Genomic DNA, 19,149 nt, shown 5'->3' on the forward strand with positions numbered 1-19,149 from the left:
GAACAGATGCTCCCTCCTTTGATAAATTCCAGATTTTAGTCTTCATGGATGGTCTTTCAAGCACACTGTCACAGATAGTAAATATAACTGTTCTACTGGGTAAACATCATATCCACAGAGGCAAACGGAACAACTGTAAACCCTGTCATGTTTTTAAAATGAAACGAGAATGTATCTTTCATCTCTCCAGATTATCTCCCTAAATAATCCATATTTAAACAGACTTTGTGAAGTCATGTCCAAATCTCTGCACCTTTAAATATCATTGTCTGTCCTTGTACAATTTGATTCCTGTCAACCCCCAAAAGTTCTTTGCTCTATTTTGCTTAATTTTTGTTATGTTACATGTTGCTTTCATGTGCTGTATGTTACATATGCTACATATTCTCTGGCCTTAATGGAGATTATACACAAGCATGGCTTACCCCAATGGAGTTTGTACTATATATTGTTGGGTTGTTGCGGTGGGAAGACAGTTTTGGAGCTCGGTGGAAAGTGGGAGAGGGACCTGAAACTTGTGTCTGTTAAAATTGTCTGCCTAAGTCCTAGATTTTTGCAAGCCTGCCATATGCTGCTTTAAATTAATTAATATTCATGTGCTAACTAGTGGGTGATCCTTCTGCAAACAATGTGAAAAATGTAGAATGTGCAGAAGTGAAGTGTACACATTCATAAACAGTGGTCTATGGACTAATTCAATGAACCAGAAGCGTGGATGGACATGCAGTTTGTCGCACCCCTTCTCCTCGACGTGTGAAACACTCTGGCGCTTTAAGTGAACCAGACCTGCTCCAGCCCTGCTCCAGACCCGCTCCAGCCCTGCTCCAGCCCTGCTCCAGACCTGCTCCAGACCCGCTCCAGACCTGCTCCAGACCCGCTCCAGCCCTGCTCCAGACCCGCTCCAGACCCGGCTCCAGACCCGCTCCAGCCCTGCTCCAGACCCGCTCCAGACCCGGCTCCAGTCCTGCTCCAGCCCTGCTCCAGACCCGCTCCAGCCCTGCTCCAGACCCGCTCCAGACCCGCCTCCAGTCCTGCTCCAGACCCGCTCCAGCCCTGCTCCAGACCCGGCTCCAGTCCTGCTCCAGCCCTGCTCCAGACCCGCCTCCAGCCCCGCTCCAGACCCGCCTCCAGCCCCGCTCCAGACCTGCCTCCAGACCTGCCTCCAGTCCTGCTCCAGACCCGCTCCAGCCCTGCTCCAGACCCGCCTCCAGTCCTGCTCCAGACCCGCTCCAGCCCCGCTCCAGACCTGCCTCCAGACCTGCTCCAGACCCGGCTCCAGACCCGGCTCCAGTCCTGCTCCAGACCTGCTCCAGACCCGGCTCCAGTCCTGCTCCAGACCCGCTCCAGCCCTGCTCCAGACCCGCCTCCAGTCCTGCTCCAGACCCGCTCCAGCCCCGCTCCAGACCTGCCTCCAGACCTGCTCCAGACCCGGCTCCAGACCCGGCTCCAGTCCTGCTCCAGACCCGCTCCAGCCCCGCTCCAGACCTGCCTCCAGACCTGCCTCCAGTCCTGCTCCAGACCCGCTCCAGACCCGCCTCCAGCCCCGCCTCCAGCAGGCGTGTCCCAGCTCCTCTCGTCCCGCCCCCTGCTCCGCTGCTGCCCTCTCCTCTCCTGAACGCTGATGTGTTACTAACTTCTGCCCTCGAGTCTGACAAAATGTTCAACTTCGGATCGAAAATCTTGCTGCTTTTCCTCCTGGCCTTTCCTTGCGGACTGGTTTCCATCGGTGAGTGGCATTTTCCTGCGTTTGCGGCTCTGAACCAAAGTTTGGTTCAGAGTTTAAAAAGCTGTCGGTCTAACGTATTGACGTGGCACAGGCACACATCTGCACACAGGCAGCCTCACGTCTCCACCGCCGCTTCACCTCCATGGACGTGTTCAGCTTTTATCCGTGGTGTCATCCTCTGTAAAGAAAAGAGTTGCAGCTCGTCGCTTTTTGCTCTGAGATGAATGACAGTGACCAGCTGCCGCAAAGTTTTTCCAAAAGTATTTCAGCATTAAGATCGTGTTTGTCTGACTGTGACTCAGTCGAGTGAGCAAAGATGATCACTAAGGAAAAAAGTTTATAATAACATCTGAATTATTAAATGAGCTGTAGAGATGATTCACTGTGAAGATATAAGGTTGTTTGGGGGATGCAGCAGTTGCCGGCTCCTTCTTGCTGGGACACGTCACCGTAGATAAGAGGGTTTGTACGTTTCTCTCAGCCTGTAGTTTCCCGCTGACACACATTACATGCGGATTTTCATTAAACTGCTGTCGTTCATCTTAAAGTGGTAACAAAGTGGCTCGTCCATTGCAGACAGAGAAATGACCCGCCAACAATGAGGATGTGTCAGCGGTTACAATGTTAATTATCAGTTCATTTTGAATTACATTTTCCATTCTTGTAACCACATAAATACATGTAAACATCATTTTCACAAATATTTAATTGAGTCAACATCAACATTGTTTCATGCAGCTCTACAACCAACACCCATCTCTCATGGTTATTTTGTGTACTTATATACTGTGGTGTCCTCTGCCCCATGCAGGCCACGTCTCTGCAGAGTCTGACTCGGCTGAGGACATTGCTGAGGATGCTGATGCTGCAGTAGATGAAGAGGAAGATGACGAGGAGGTCCTTGTTGAGGAAGATCAGATACAAGCCTCAGTAAGTATCTTTGACCGCACAGCAGTGTGACAAAGCATAGAAACTGAGAGTGGTTACATTACGATGTCATGTTTGTGCTCAGGAGGGAGAAGAGGATGAGTCCGATGAAGGTGCTGACAAACTGTTAACTTCTCACCCTGATGCCGACACAACCATCATCTTCACGACAGGGGAAGGTTGGTCCATGTCTCATTCATTGAGCTTTTTACAGTGTTTATGCTCACTTTGAAAAAAGAAGCACAAAGTGAGTACAGCACCATAACCTGCGTTTGTTTTAAGCAGTGACGTATCAGTGTGGGTTTGCTACTGCACCTCATTCCTGAGGTTTTAACCGTATTTAAAATGTATTTGTATCCACCATAAATTTAGAGTTTCCTGCCAATGAAATTGTGAGGTTCTTGGTGGGATTCACCAACAAGGGGACTCAGGATTTCACCGTTCAGTCATTGGAGGCCTCTTTCCGGTATCCTCAGGACTTCCAGTTCTACATTCAGAATGTAAGTTTGATCTGAAATGAAACCACCAGCAAACATTTCTCCACCTTTTGACTTTATCTGGAGTTGGACACACGGCAAATCAATTTAAATGTGCAATAATGTGTTGGTTAACTCACACTCTTAGGTTATAATACGGGTTTTTTAGGATCTGGTTGATAATATTATTCTAAAATATTCCTCTGAATTATATAAAGGGCTTATAAAAGATACATTTCTGGTGAATTCAAAGCAGTAAGACTACATAAAATCAGTGGTTTGTTACAGTTTTTTACTTATAGTTGATTTAAGACTAATAAAATCCACAACATTTATATTTTGATGTTGGTGTATGTAAATGTATATTTGTACTGAAAAGAAAACAGGACAGGAGAAGTATTTCTGTCTGGCCGGCTTCTGAATACAGTGAATACTCCTGAAAAGATTTACCATGTCATAGTCCAATGGCTGAGTTTTTTAATGAAATGTGTATGTTTGTAGTTCACAGCTTTGCCCCTGAACACCGTGGTGCAGCCCCAGGCTCAGGCCTCTTTTGAGTACTCTTTCATCCCAGCTCAGCCCATGGCTGGTCGTCCATTTGGTCTTGTTATCCTTCTCAGCTATCTTGACACTGAGGTAAAGACGTTTTTAATTATTAAAACAGTGTTTGCGGTGGTGTTTGGTTGGTGTTGGGGATATGTTCAGGTTTACTTTTTAGAGGAAAGATACAGTCATGATGCACCCACAGAAAGGTTTTTCACAGCCCATCACAGATGTTGATGATTAATGAAAATTAAACTTAAAGAAGTCATTGTCAGCAAAGCAGCTTCTCTTTAGTCATGTTTTTATAACTGGCATCATTGTTGACTCTTTCACGGTCATTATTTTCTCCCTGTTGAGTTTTGACAGTTGTTTCCACACTTGTAACAAACGATGTGGTGCAGGAAGAGTCATATTGTCAATATGCTTTTTAAGGAGAAGTTTTAAGAAGGTTGTTCCTGAAGGTTGAAGGTATTTCCTTGTTTAGAGTAAATGCTCACTAGTTATTTACAATTTTTCTTCAGGGCAGCGTGTTCCAGACTGCCATTTACAACCAGACTGTCACCATCACTGAGAGAGAAGAGGGACTGGACGGAGAAACGTAAGACTTTCTTTTACTGGGGTTATGTTATATCTTAACATTTACACACTTGTAAATGAAAATGTAGATGAAGATGATGTTCTTTTATATAATTTCACTGCCAGAATGGAAGGAAGAGTGTGAATTATAGCACCAAAATTACTAAATCAGAGTAGGCAGTAGATGGACCTATTTGACCAATTTCTATGCATCTCAATTCAGTGTAAATAATGTGTAACTCTAATTATTTTTGCTCATATTTTACTTAACTTTTTACATATTTGCCATGCCGTTTAAGGCCACTTCCGTCTCTTTAGGGCTTCATAATACCGGCTATACCAGAATACTGCAGCACATGTAAGAACCTGTAAAAGGAGGTGTGAAACAAACAGATTAGTTGTCAGAGCTCTACTGCTGGTGCAAGATGCAGGAACTGTCACTAGTCCTTATGCTAAAGGTTTCCCCTGAGAATTGCTTTTGAAGGCAGCCGTTTGCTTGAATAGTGCCCTGATTAGATTTGTATCCATTATTTAGTAAGTAAACAGCAGAAGGTCATCGAACTGTTTTCATATCACCTTCCTGAACTGGTTATAAAAACTATGCTTGGCTGATTTATATATTGAAATAAATTATATAAGAAAAAATACATTTCAAACATCAATGACTGCAAATTATGGCCATGCATTGTAATGGCTTTGTAAGTAAATTATACTTAAATGAAAGTGTAAATTGAGCACTTGACACTACTGCTTGCTGTTTTCTTATTACATAAATGATTTTGTTTCGTTTGCAGGATGTTCATGTACGTGTTCCTGGTTGGACTGGTGGTCCTGATGCTCTTTGGGATGTACCAGGTCCTGGAGTCGAGGACGGTATGTGTTCGTCTTCAATATACTGTTGTAATTTTCATCTTAAGATATGTATGTAAAATATTTTCATCTATAAAGCCAAGAGCAGAAAATAGAGAACAGAGTGCGCATTAACAAGGGGATGTCATCCACCCTCTCTGTAAATATCGTTTTTCTAAATTGAGACTGAAGCAAGCTAACAGATTAAAATAGATCAAAAAATTGAGATGTGGTGTTGTCTTTGGACCTGTGTTTTGCAGAAAAAGAGAATCCCAGTGAAAATAGAGAAGGGCACGGGTGGGATGAGTGATGTGGACATCAGCTGGATTCCTCAGGAGACTCTCAATGTCATGAGTATGTCCATGTTATTCCCACCTGTCACAAGTAATAACGGACTCATATTGTGTTACTCTCCATGAAAAAGCAGCACAACAAATAGCTGATGTTTACATCCTGTCTTACAGACAAGGCTTCTCCTAAAACATCTCCACGGAAACGAACCAAGAGGGCAGCTGGAGCAGATCAATAAAACTGTCCATTTTCTATCCATCATCATACTGTTTCCATCCATATCATATTATTGATTCCCATTCACAATGAGTCAGCATGTATGGAATACTATTTCCAGCAAAACCAGTGTGTTAAAGATGTTTGCATGGATCCCCGCCTCTCAGACACTAACAGGACTGAACTACAGTTTATTTTTAAAGTGACTTTTTTTATCTGTGTGTGCGTGCGTGTGTGTGTGTGTGTGTGTGTTGAGAAAGGATAAACAAATTAGTCATTAAAAAAATGGAAAAACAAAAGGGATGTGGTACAGGCTGCCCCCATGAATGCTGTGAAGCCATAATAATTGCATTGAAGATTTTTTTTTTAGATATGTCATCTTCAGGATGAAACAGACTTTATGACTTCAAAACATTCATTTTTCATCCACCTTCTCTCCATCATGTAAACACCAATGTGCCTTACATGTACTGTGATTGCAGTCCCCTTAATCTACCCCTCTGCTTTTAACATCCAGTCACACACAGTATGGCCTGAGGTTTGAGTTTGATGTGATTTCAGTTTTACAGTGAGATGGCAGCTGCAAGTGCAACAAACATTAAAACAGTGTTCTCTGGAGGTTAATTTATCTGTTTCATCATCTGACTGTTGTAAGAGGCTCGGTGGAGCATTTCAAACTCTTACTAGGTGCTAACGGTGCAGTCTTTCAGATTGCATGCAATTATTTGTGATGAAACACCTTTTGAACAACAATAAAAGGGTGAACAAAATGTTTTGGTCCTGGTAGTTGCTACTCTATTTCTTAATGATTACACTGTTGTCTCGTGCATTCTGTCACAGTTTGTGCTTCATGCTGTTGTGTTGCAATCTTCTGCACGCATAAATTAGGATGAAAGTGACTTGAACGGCAGAGAGTTTGCAAAACCTGTGGTAAGGCTTTGTTTTCACGGGTTTGTAAATTCCCAATTCTTGCAAACTATTCTGAAAAGACCTATAGAATTTGGCACTATAACTCTCACATAAAACTATTTAAAAGTGACATGGCATTGTTCAATTGGCACACTTCAATTAATTGATTCCGAATAAATGATAAACTAATGTAACCTAAAGTCTTTCAGCCAGTTAAATCACTTCAGTTTGACCTTCTGTGCAGACCAGTAGTTTTGAAACCAATCATAGTCCAATAAGCGACTCACTTAAGTGTGACTTGGTAACCTGACCAGCACACATACACTAAGAAGTGGGAGACATCTTGTGTCCAGCAGTTAAACGTATATTCATAGATTCTGATTTTTTTTAATGCGGGAGCTGCAGAAGTGAAAAGTTTTAAGAATTTTTAACCAGTTAAAAATGTGTTAGACACAAATTACCATTGTCTAAAAACCTTTCAGAAAACCAGATGGAATAGCGGCACCTTTGTGATCCATGTGTAAATATAACCTACTGTAAGTATAAAATGGAGATCCTACAAAGAGACAGCATGGGAGATTTAAAAAAAAAAAAAAAAATCTATATATAACTTGACTGGTGGCGAGCAGGGACACCTCGTCAGTCCCTGTGTTGTGTGAGGGTTGCAGGAGGGTTGCAGGAGGGTTGCACGGCGGTTCCTGCCCGGGGAGGTGAGAGCTGTCCGGCGCTGAGGGGGGCAGATGAGCTCAGCGCGCCCGCCGGGGGGCAGGTAACGTCAGCAGTCGACCGGAGCAGGGAAAGACTGAGCATACACACCCAGCGAGTGTTCATCGCCGCTTAATCACCGACACACATTAAGCATGGGCAGTTAATCAGCTCCGTGTGACTCAGCGCCGCTCCCTCGCTCCGATCCACGGGTCCCTCGGCAGCATCCCGCGCCCTCCGTTTGGCTTGAAATGGGATGATATGGGATTTTTCATGTCGACGAAGATCGGGGGGATTCTTGCGTTTGTCTTGGGTAAGATATCTGAAGCTCCTCCGTGGTTTCATTTCGGCTGCGAGCATCTCTGGGTGTCGGGGGTAACTGTCTTACATCGTTTTATCTCCCTGCATCAGAAATGCCACCGCTGTAACTCTTATCTGCATCTGCCTCCATCAGTCTTGCATGATGGTTATGAGATCTGTACCGCGGCCAGCTGCTTCTAGTATAAACCCAGCGACCATAGACACTGGGTGTCTATACTTAGGTGATGGTGTGCAAGCTTTTAGACATGCAACATTCAAAAATAAAAACCCTCAAATAGATATTTTTTTTCTTTAAATGTCACTTTTACGAATATTTGGTGCTTTAATTTAGCAAATTTTGCCTTGTCCTCTTACAAAATGTTCTGTTGTCAACATATTGTGGCACTTTGCCACAAATAGCTCTGATCAGAGCATTGTACTCAATGTGGAGGGAATGTATGAGCTGCAGTGGTCAGGACTATTCTCTGTGGTAACATCTGCCTCACAGCCAGCCGCCCACTGACATCTGTGAAGTTCAGAAGGAAAATCTTACATTTGCATATTCAAAGGAATGTTAAAAACAAATGCCATTACATATATTTATGAAATATTAAAAATAAAAGATAATTAATTTAATGGAAGATAAGCTTTGTGCAAAAGTTGCATGATCATGAGCAGCGTTTGAGGCTACTGTTTGAAGCGTGGACATGGTAGAGGAAGAGAAACCAGACTGAAACTATTTCACACATGGGAAAATAACAAATGGCCTGAAATCCTAAGCAGGACTCTACAGAGTGAAAGCAAAGACTTCTGATAACTCCGCTTGCACATTTTTCAGGGGACATACTGATGCTACTGATTTATCTTTCGAACTTTAAAGAAAACAGTTTAGGAAGAGCCAGGCAGCACAGGTTTAAAAAGTCTGGTAAAATGAGCCGTTACCTCTGTCTGTTTTGCAGTATTCCTGTCCCTCACAGTGTCAGGAGACTCAGAAGATGTGAAGTGTGAGAACATTTATAAGGACTTTTCTGATTGTGTCCTGGAGCTGGGAGAGAGCATGGACAACTATCAGGAGAACGTGACCAGTGAGAGGGGAGTGGCAGCCGTGTGCAGGTGAGGATAACTCCACCAGTAAGAGGGTGTGCGTGAACAGCATGCAGCATCCATTTGAACACGCAGGGCATCGCTGTTATGATCACCAAATTCAGTCTGTAGGATTTTATTTGAACCAAACACTTTACACTTTCGAAGAGGGTAAATACATAACAGGCTGGAATAAAAACAGTCAAAAGCACTGATCTATGGCACTTTGCACAAAATTGTCTCTTAGTTCAATTTGTAGGAAATTGTGTATGAATGAGTGGAAAAATATAGACAGATAGAGTATGAAATCTGCACCTCCTGACAAAATACTGGAGAGAAAAAGAGAAGATGCTATAATCTCAGAGGGAGAATAGAGAAATGAATGGTGCTGAGACACTGAGCCATTGTACTAAATAATTTATGACTTCGCTGCAGCAGTAATGAAATTCCAGGGACGTTTGTCATTGTTACTGCACGCACTCTACAACCCCAGTACAGTATATTGCAGACAAAGATTTACACAAAAGCCTTCTGTTGAAAATTGCCCGCTTGCAATATCATCTGTGATATTGTTTCACTCTCTGATGCAGTTGCCATGGCAATTAAAGCTCAGTTTGACTTACTTGAAGCCACCATAGCCATCTGAGCGATAGATTATTGGCAAACAAATTAATCTACGACGGCCATTGCACGTCTGCATGCTGTAGCTGGGATGAATTCTGAGTGAAATGGCAGACGCCACGTTGATCTGATGATCCTTTGTTTGCCACCAGCCACTGGGAAGCTTTCCACACATGTGCCCTCACAGCACTGTCCGACTGTCAGGAGGAAGTCAGCTCCATCTGGGAAACACTGAGGCAGGACTCCAGGAAGATGCGCTTCCAGGGAAGTCTGTTCGACTTGTGTAGCCCCAGCTCCGCTCCCATCATAAGTTCACGGCTTGCTGCTCTTACCGTGCCACTGATGCTGATCATGACTGGGCCCAACTGGTCCTCTGTATAACTGGGGTAAGGGCGGGGGGGTTGAGGGTGAGGAGATGGAAGAGGTAAGGAGGGCCTCACATTCCCCAGGGTTCAGTCCTTCTGAGTTCAAACTTAAAGCCAAGGATTTAAGCGAGATAAATGTTTTAATAAGGATTATTTTTGACACAGAGCCTCAGAAGTCTGTGGCAAGCCAATCAATATTTGCTGTGATGAATAATGTTTGAAATCCTCTCAAATACTTCAGCTTGATCTTCCCTTATGTCTAGAAACTGGTGGAGTAGTGAAGAAAATTAGGTTTCTGCAAACTTATCAGTCCAGGCAGACTCATGCAAACCCTCCAGGTATTCTAGTGATTTCAGATACTATGTGACCAAAGTTAGATCAGTGACTCCTGTGGCTCTTGGTTACCACTGTTCAAGGGGTGGACACAATACTATGAATACCTAATGCAAAACAGTCCTGCGAAGAATACTTTATTTTCATTTTATAAAGATATAATCTACTGACAATTCAATTCAACTCTGAGGTCATTTCTAACGCAGTATTTCTGGGGCACTGGTTTTCATTATATTACAGTAATGTGTTCCTGTTATTGTGTCCACTCCCTGCACCATGCATCGTATGCTTTTATCATGATAGTTAATGGAATAGTTCAGCATTTTGGGAGTTAGCTGAGAAGATCCCGCTATCATGTCTGTACGCTAAATATGAAGCTAATGCCAGCAGCCAGTCAGCTTAAATTTGCACATGACTGCTCCCCACCTAGTTCAGCACATAACTCAATGTAAAAGCACAAAAGATTAAAAAAGATAATATTCAAAATGTTCATTGGTGAGTTTTAGAGGCTATGGTAGGTGGATTTTGTTACTTTTGGACAAAGGCATGGTGGCTGTTTTCCAGTCTCATGCAAAGCTAAGCTAACCGGCTGTGTACAGATATGAGAGCGTTACCAATTGTCACATCTCATTCTCTACAAGGAAGCAAATAAGATATTTCTCAGAATTACTTTAATGAAGAGTTGCAGTGTAGGTTAGCACCAAAACAAAGGTTTTAATCTTCAATGAACTTGAATAAGTACATCCAAGCCATCACGATATATTTGGCTGCGGCATTACAGGAAAACATTTAAAGGGGTGCTTCACCAAAAATAACAGAAATATTATATTAAATCTTAGCTCTCAGTCATCACAAATCTATTTCAATTAGTTGTCAACTTGCTGATCAGTGAAATGCCCAAAGATCAAACCAGAAATGAATCTTGAAGAACTAATGACACCAAAGCTAGCAACAGTTCAGATCCACTTTAGGTGAAATGCACCTTTAACCTGTTTCAAATTGTAGTAAATGTTTGTGTAAGTGACAATCAAGCCACTTGTATGAAACCTTTGACCCCCTTTTCCCCAACAACATTTCAGTCCACTGTGGCTGATGTTGCACGGCTGCTATATAGACACCAAAAACAGACATCTGACACCTGGCATCACACGTTCACTCCTCCAGCTCCTCTCTCGCTCTCTCAGAGCCTCGCCCCACGCTTTGGTTCAGTCTTACACGAGATCATCAGACTTCTGACCCGTTGATGTTTGTGAAAAAAAAAAATCTGAAGTGTGAATGTTGAGTGTCTCATAAATTTCTGTTACATGTTTTGTGTGAAAGTGCTCCCCTGTAGTAGACATAATATAACTAGAACTTCACATCTTTCTCCAAGTACTGCAAAAAGAGTATTTTATGCAGTATGCAGACAGACTACACATGGGTGGATTCTATCACAGAGATTAGATTTTCAAAGAAGATATCAGCCAAAAGTGTAATGAAATTATCATATTTTAATACTCATACACAGTATTTATTTAACTTTAAATACTTATAAATAATGTCAAATAAAGTCAAATAATATGCAATAGCAAAACTAACAGCTGCTATCACTGAAAACAATTGCTTATTTATTTTTTAAAAAACACCCGTACAATTGCTTTTGTATTAATAATATTTCAATTACAGATCTACCAATTAATGCATTGCATAATCATGCTATCAAATAAAATACAGATTCCAAACTCTGCTGCTCCATTTATCTGTTTCATGCTTTTGATTGATGTATTTTGGAGAAATTTAAGTTTGACTTTACAACACACCCACAAACTTCAAAAGCATTAAACAGAAAAATAGTATAGTGAATCTAATCAACAGAACTGAGCTAATAGGTGCTACATTTTGTAGCAATGTAATTGGCATCATTCCCACTCATTCGGCTCATTTAGCAAATAAACCATATATGATATTATTACTTGTAATGGTCTTTTAATCGTGATGAATTAATAATTTTCCTCACAACAAGACTAGGTCAAAACCTAGTACCTGGCTGGACCGTGTATGGTCAATCGAGGACATATTTGAAAACTGTTGTGGGACCACTGTAAACAGCTGATATAATTGCATCCTAATTGCATTCTGCCTACTGTCAGCCGGTTTCAGCTCTTCATCTGTTTGTAACTGCGACTTTGTCTAACAAACTCACCAAACATATCAGTTAAAGACAAAGGCTGTGCTGTGAATTTGGCAATATTTCTTTGTAAAATGATCGCTCAGAGAGAAAGTTAGAAGTGACAGAATATCTTTCTTATTTTGTCTCTCACACACCACACAGCCTCAGTTTTCAACTACTGTATTTCCTAAAAAAGTGACCAGGAAACCAGGGCAGCGAAGTGACTGCCTATAAAAAGAGGCATAGCACTAAGACCACATTTGGCACCCACACACAGTCCAGCACCTAATCTTGTTTGAAAAAGTCTCTAAGCCTAGCCACAAATGCACTATGATGACAAGACTGTTGGCTGTAAATACCTCCCTAATAAAAACTGTTTCGGCAGAGGCCAATGGGAAAAGTCCAACTGCTGACTAGTGGTGGAAATATGATCAGCCACAGTCAGTCAGTCAGTCACAGACATCACAATTTTAGGGCTGGCCCCGCTGTCCAGCCAATCTGTGAGGTTTTTACTTTTATGTCAATTGACACTGAGATTCAGAGAAAATTGAAAATGATTGAGCAATAGCACTGATTTTTGTCTGTTTTTTTCCAAATCTGTCACCATTTGCACATTTCTTTTAATTGTGATGCTCCTAACAGGCATCATCATCATCTTCCTTAATATTTTTCAGTTATTTTTTATCACAAATGCATGACAATTTTTGTGGCAGTCGGTTGATTTTAACTTGGACAAAGAGTACAGTGGTATTGACCTGTGCATGAAGTTACACTAGCTCCTCAGTGTATCAGCATCCTTTCTTATGCAGATTCATTAGCCACCCACTCCCCTCCGCATTAGCATGTTTGATCTAGTTGTTTCAGTTTATTTCATATTTCACATGTGGTAGCATTATGTCATCCATTGCGTGTCTGGTGGTGAGAATACAAAACCAGTTGTGGAGTCCTCCAAGCATGAGCAATATGTATGGTCACTTCTTTAAAAGAGGACTCTTATATCCTCATATGCTGTTGAAGAAAGCATGACAATGACTGTGTTATCATGAGCATTATACCATGAAAATTAACCCTAATGTCAGTTTAAACATGGAAAGAACTTCTGAATGTAATAACAAGTTCTGTGGCCATGTGATTTTTTTTTTCAGTTTACTGATAGAAAAGCACACTATTTACAAGACTGTAAAGCAATATCTGGCAAAGTAATGTGTTTGTAATAATAAAGCACCATGTTAAATATGTGTGTGCGTATATGTGTGTGCATCATCTTCAGCAAAATAATGGATAGCAATGATCTTAGAGCACCAACTGGTACAACAGTGGGACATTTAATTGATGCAGTAAGCCCTCTGCTGTACAATTCATTTACTACTGACTTTCTGTTTTTAGTCATCCCTGAAGCAAAGTGTTGGTAATGAGGATCGCAACCAGCATTTTTCAGCTCGTTAGTGCGCTCCCATCTGTTTCTTTCCACCTGGACACTTCCAGAACAGGAAATGGAGAGAGAAAATGAGGGATCAAGGCCCTAGGTGGAAATCCTTAGGAGAACTACACACACAGTCAGGGTGTGCCCCTCATTAGAAGATCGACCTTTGACGTCTAAAGCATAAAGGCCTTTTTTTTTTTTTCACCAACACTTTCCTGACTGAGATCTTCACTTTTCTTTCAATCAATCCAGACTGGTAGCATTTTATTAAACAGCATATCTACAGAAGTACTTGCATTGTGCCAAAAGTTCTCAATGCTGGTGCAAACACCCTACATTTAAGTCTTCAGAGGAAAAAAAAAAAATATGTACACTTTGGCTGTGATGTTTCAGCACTAGAAACAGTCAGAGACTATAATTACATGAACAGGTCCATCTCTCAAGTTCTTTGTACAGTATTTATATACATTATAAAAACTAAAGTTATGTTTAAGACCAAGAAGGTGACATTGCATGTTTTTTGCAGTTTGACATTTTCATTTTTATGCCTATTGCTTTCTTGCTTAAAATTATAAACAAAGGTTGATATCACTCTCATGTCAGTGTGGGAAATACAAAGATACACACAACAGATGATTAGTTTAGCTTAGTGCAATACCTGAAAACAAGGGGAAGGGCATGTCTGACTCAAAGGTAACAAAATCCACCTACCAGCAACTTTAAAGGCCATTATGTCTATTTAAGTTGTACAAAAATCAACGCAACAATAAGTTGTGTTATCACTGTGAGGCTGCACAGTAACGTGTTGTTTTCACATCTGTACAGATTAGAGGAGCTATTTGTAAGTATTGCTATTGCTACATAGCCAACATTAGCATTAACAGCTGTTTACTTACCTGTCTAGAAGAAACATGCTAACCAGCCATGGCACGGTCAGCCCATCTCGTCACTTTCTGATACTGAGTCACTGTAGCGCCCACTCCAATCTGAATAAGTAGCGCTGCTCGAAGGGTGTATTACAACCTCTTGTATAGTGAACACAACAGTGGCTGAAGGTCTTGGTAAGACTGGTAGGTAAGCAGGTTTTAATGCTAATGTTGGCTAATAAGCAATAGCAAAACTTACAAATAGCTCCTTTAAACCAATGACAAATACCATGTTACACAGTGAGGTTTAGAGGTGCTGTGATTTTGTTTACCTTTTAACAGAGCCAGGCAAGCTGTGTCACCCGTTTCCAGTGTTTGAGCTAGGCTAAGCTAACCAGCTTCACATTTACTAAGCAGACATGAGTGGTATCAATGGTCTCGTCTAACTCTAGGCAAGAAAGTGCATTTCCCAAAATATCAACTAGTCCTTTAAATATCAGATAGTGTACTTATACTACATGTTAGAAAGCTTATTTCAAAACAAGACACTGCATAGACCACACTATCACCACACAGAATGAAGCATGTGTTACAGGTGCTGTAATAATAAGCAGTTAATTTAGACAGAGTTTTAAAAGCTGTCGCAAAATGATAAAGCTGACGTTGTTCCATAAACCATCAGTGCTGCACATTTTCATGACTTTTCACATCACTACCCTACAAACAGTGACAGTGTCTATGGAAACAAAGACATAGCCTGCTGTCAGAACACAGCTGGTGGCTGACAGACTATCCCCAAAGTGGCCACCTTGTCTGCATAGTACATCATGACATAAAGGGAGGGGGGGGAAAAAAAAAACAAAAAAAAAAACCTAGCTGTGCAAAATGCTGTACAAGCTTGACAAGGAAGGCCTAGAACGAGCTGTACGAGACTGAATGTACAAATTTTATCCGAGGTAAAAAATAAGCCTGGTTTCAAATTTTTTACAGATTATGTGTTGATATTATAAAGCAGAAAACTCCCTCCTACATTTGGGTTTACACAATGACTGACTACTGTGCATCAGAAAACTACAGAATACCTTACTGAACACTGAACTTGTTATCAAACATCTGATATTTAGATCCAGCTACTGTATAAGGAAAAAACTGTGATAGATAACTTTTCACACCAATATGTCTAAGTTGCTATGAGCTGTAACTAGAACATTTTAAATTGTTAAACCAAAATATCCCGTAGCATGATGGTCATGATGTTTGTTTGCCAACCCAGCAACTCAACACAATGCACAGAAAGAAAAAAAAGTCTGGTTTTTACATTTGCTGCACATCTTAAGTTTCAATTTGTTATTTTCTGTGGGTGTACAAAAGAAAAAAATACTGCAAATCTTAAAATAGCTTAAAATTAGGGAATTGGATGCTCATGTTAATGTACTGAATTTTAACAGGAAGAAATTAATAACTAAGAAAAAATATTCTATCTAGAGTCATTAGTTTCAGAGAAGGGTGTAAACTGACATCTGTTTTCATAAGCTTTACAATATATATCTTAATATGCTAGAGTTAACACTGTCCAACATTCAAAGGACAGGTATGAATAAATAGATCAGTTCATCTGATGCATCACTTTCAGTGGAGATGCATGACAATCCAACATATACGCTGATCGAGGTTCATGTTCCATTTCTTTAACCAACAGTGGAAAAACCTCCTCTGAGCAAGTTCCTCAAGCATAAACAGTCCACAGATTCTCAGCATATTGTTGACAAAAATTCACAGATTAGACTTCGGTCCACTATTGACTGGAATGGCCCTGAGTTCAGTCTGCATGCACAAATACTCTCCAATAACAGCCATTAAGGCCATGCAGGCTACATTGACGAGCCACCAGGACAGGGCAGCTGGGAGATGAGAGTTATAGATCCAGCAGCCGATCATATGGAAGAAGTGCACAGTGACTGTGAAGTCCAGGCACTGTTTCCCTCGACGGATAAAGAACCACAGACCGAGGGCGCTATGGGAACAATGAGAAATATTATCAGCCATGCTCACTCATGTTTCAGATAACATTCTTGTGGAAACAAAGGTGACTTCCTTAAGACGAAAAAGTTCAAATCTTGCAACACACCAAATCTATAGAAATTATTTTTTATTTTTGTCCTATGTGTAGGACTGGCCTTTTCAACGGTGTTTACTTCTATTGGTGTAACAGCTTCAGTTCAGCAGTTGTGAATAAATGCTTGCTGCTCTTTCAAATGTTTGTATCATGAGATGCTTGAATAACACCAATTTAGTAAGATGTGTCACAGCTCTCATCTGTTTGGATGTGCAAAGACTGAAGAAATGACTTACCAGGTGAGAGAGTTCAAGATGAATGCCATCATTGAGAGCCTTCCCTGCAATGTTGCAAAGCCAAGGGCCTGCAACAGCAGAGCAAAAATTTAAATACTGTTTCAAATGTGACACAAAAAACAGATTCCACAGACAGACTTATAATCTTATAACTTACTTCATAACTGAAGATCTGGTCCAGCGACCGACTAGTTTGCACTAGAGTGTCCACTCCAGCCAACCACAGGCCCAAGAAGCTGTAGTAGATGCACTGCATTAACACAATCTGACACACAATGAGGACTGGGTCCCAGATGTAGCTACGGAAGTGACTGGCCATTGTGGACTGATGTTACACGTACAGGTCCAAAGGATGTTAACAGCTGGCCCCAAATGTTACCAGCTAGCCCATCTAGTGTGACCTGTGTGCGATCTTGAAATCTGAAACACAAAAAGTTACATTTAATGAAATGCATTACCTAACAGAACACAGAATTACACAGAAAAGGGGCAATTAATACAAGATCATAACTACTTCACTGTCAAAGCCAACTATTTTGCTGTGAAGTATCTTATAAACAGTTGTCTCTCAGTCTTCACAGACGAGACAAGAAAAACTTACAGGCTAAAAACAATAAATTCAGGCAGAGCGTGAGTTTGAAGATGTTTTTTGAAACACCAAGAAAAGTTAAACACTGGAGCTCACAGTGAGCTCTATAGTAAAATAAAGTAGGATGTAATAACCTGTTAGCTTCTAATTGATGTGTAACTTGATGTGCAAATTATTAAGACATTTTGTCCGTAGGGTATCTGGTGTGAAAAGAACCTCTGATTAGTTTAAGCAGTACAAACAGTCCTTATTTACCTTTGACCCAAAAAGTCAACAAATATTAATCACTGTCAATAGGCTATAAATGTCATCAGTACAATCCTGTCTCTTTTAATGTTTTATGAATCAAATTTACACTTTGAATAAAACTGAAAAAAAGCAGTCTGCATGCTGTGAGACATTTTAATGGAAAAATCAACTTGTCAGTACTTCCTGGCGAACAAACCTCTGGTTGTTAAACACTGGTTTTTAAATTACCTCAAGGTTAATTTTGCACTTCTGTGCCATAATTTCTTGTTGCTTATTGGTCGACATACAGTACTGTACAAATATTTAAGGCACTTTGGACGTCCGATTTGTCCCAAATTCAGTTAGCAGCATGACAACATCCTCAAACACACAGCCAGAGTCATGGAGAACGACCTTAAAAGAGGACAAGGAGTCCTGCAACAGATGGTAAGTCCCCTACTGAGCCCTGATCTCAGCATCATGAAGTCAGTCAAGAATTTCTTGAGGAGACAGAAGACACTGAGACAGCCTAAACTGCTCCTGTTTTAAAGGCAAAGGGTGGTCACACATATTGATTTTGACGATCCAGATATTGATTGCCTAAATTAATATCAAGATACACAACAGTTGCAGCTGATGGTTTCCCAGTAAATTAGCAGCTATAGCAAATGATAATGAGCCACTTCAGTAAGAATACGTGAAATAACGTTGTTATAACGAAGGACAGTTCATTTAATTTAATTCAATCTAACTTCAGGAGCAGACTAACCGAGCACACAATCAGTCCACCCATATACAATAACGATTAGCTAAAGCTAACATTAACCAGGTATGCCGTATTAGCGTCGTTTCATGGCTGTTTAAATTACACAGACCCGCAAAGACATTCAGTTTGAATAAACATAAAACCCTAGTGAACACAGGCATTTAACCGTGGGTGTAAACAATACTCGTTTAACTAAGTTAGCGGTAAAATAACACGAATGATGACCAACAGGTTACAACATGTTAGCATGGATGTTTTGTTTCGGTGTACAGCTGATACGCACCTGACAACCGGGCTACAAAGATTTCAGGACGCCGCATTAAGGACAATCCTCTCGTTTTCTTACTGTTTTCACAACTACACCGCTATCACACTGGGCCTTGTTGTAATCGCCTGGCTAACCCTTGTTCACAACACGGAAGTCACGGTGGTGGACCCGGAAAGAAAACTTACTAACGCTGTATTTTCAATGTAAAATACATTGAACGTATCCGTACGTGTTTTCCTGAAAAAAAGGGATAGAATATCTCATAATTTAGTATATGATATCTACATTTATGCTGTACATGATACAGTTGCAGTTCCCTAATCTTGAAACAAGTAGGCTGAATAAATTCTTTTTCTTTTCATACACGAACATATTTTATTTTGAAATGTTTTTCCATTCAGCTTCCAAGATGTTGTAACAGTACTTTAAATAAAGCTATGAAATTTAAGTTTAAAAAATATGAAGCTAGACATAAGAGGAATCTTTAGGAATCAGATGCTTTCAATTGTTTGCGAGAGTTTCTCTCAAGCAAAAAAAAAAAGAAAGAAAATTTGGTTGGGAACCAAATGCTTGTGACTCTAAAAAATT

General features: G+C 40.7%; 3 protein-coding genes across 3 annotated transcripts; 2 read left to right on the top strand and 1 right to left on the bottom strand.

The window, feature by feature from the left end:
- Window positions 1–1,524: 1,524 nt before the first annotated feature.
- LOC139630895 (translocon-associated protein subunit alpha-like) lies at window positions 1,525–6,374 on the top strand. Its single transcript, XM_071494733.1, has 9 exons — window positions 1,525–1,726; window positions 2,538–2,656; window positions 2,739–2,832; window positions 3,026–3,153; window positions 3,631–3,765; window positions 4,194–4,270; window positions 5,043–5,121; window positions 5,358–5,451; window positions 5,562–6,374. The coding sequence occupies exons 1-9, from the start codon at window positions 1,657–1,659 to the stop codon at window positions 5,624–5,626; spliced, it is 861 nt and encodes a 286-aa protein (XP_071350834.1). The 5' UTR covers window positions 1,525–1,656; the 3' UTR covers window positions 5,627–6,374.
- A 705-nt stretch (window positions 6,375–7,079) lies between these two features.
- Window positions 7,080–13,307, top strand: LOC139630747 (neuritin-like). Its single transcript, XM_071494433.1, has 3 exons — window positions 7,080–7,531; window positions 8,478–8,631; window positions 9,375–13,307. The coding sequence occupies exons 1-3, from the start codon at window positions 7,480–7,482 to the stop codon at window positions 9,601–9,603; spliced, it is 435 nt and encodes a 144-aa protein (XP_071350534.1). The 5' UTR covers window positions 7,080–7,479; the 3' UTR covers window positions 9,604–13,307.
- Window positions 13,308–13,360: 53 nt separating this feature from the next.
- sys1 (SYS1 golgi trafficking protein) lies at window positions 13,361–18,719 on the bottom strand. The gene is made up of 4 exons (XM_071494432.1): window positions 18,577–18,719; window positions 16,868–17,130; window positions 16,711–16,778; window positions 13,361–16,372 (listed from the first exon to the last, which is right to left on the bottom strand). The coding sequence occupies exons 2-4, from the start codon at window positions 17,027–17,029 to the stop codon at window positions 16,132–16,134; spliced, it is 471 nt and encodes a 156-aa protein (XP_071350533.1). The 5' UTR covers window positions 17,030–17,130; window positions 18,577–18,719; the 3' UTR covers window positions 13,361–16,131.
- Window positions 18,720–19,149: the final 430 nt, after the last annotated feature.

This window comes from Trachinotus anak, unplaced genomic scaffold (assembly GCF_046630095.1).
Source record: "Trachinotus anak isolate AG129_WGS33_773 ecotype Australia unplaced genomic scaffold, CSIRO_AGI_Tana_v1 ptg000013l, whole genome shotgun sequence".
NCBI lineage: Eukaryota > Metazoa > Chordata > Actinopteri > Carangiformes > Carangidae > Trachinotus > Trachinotus anak.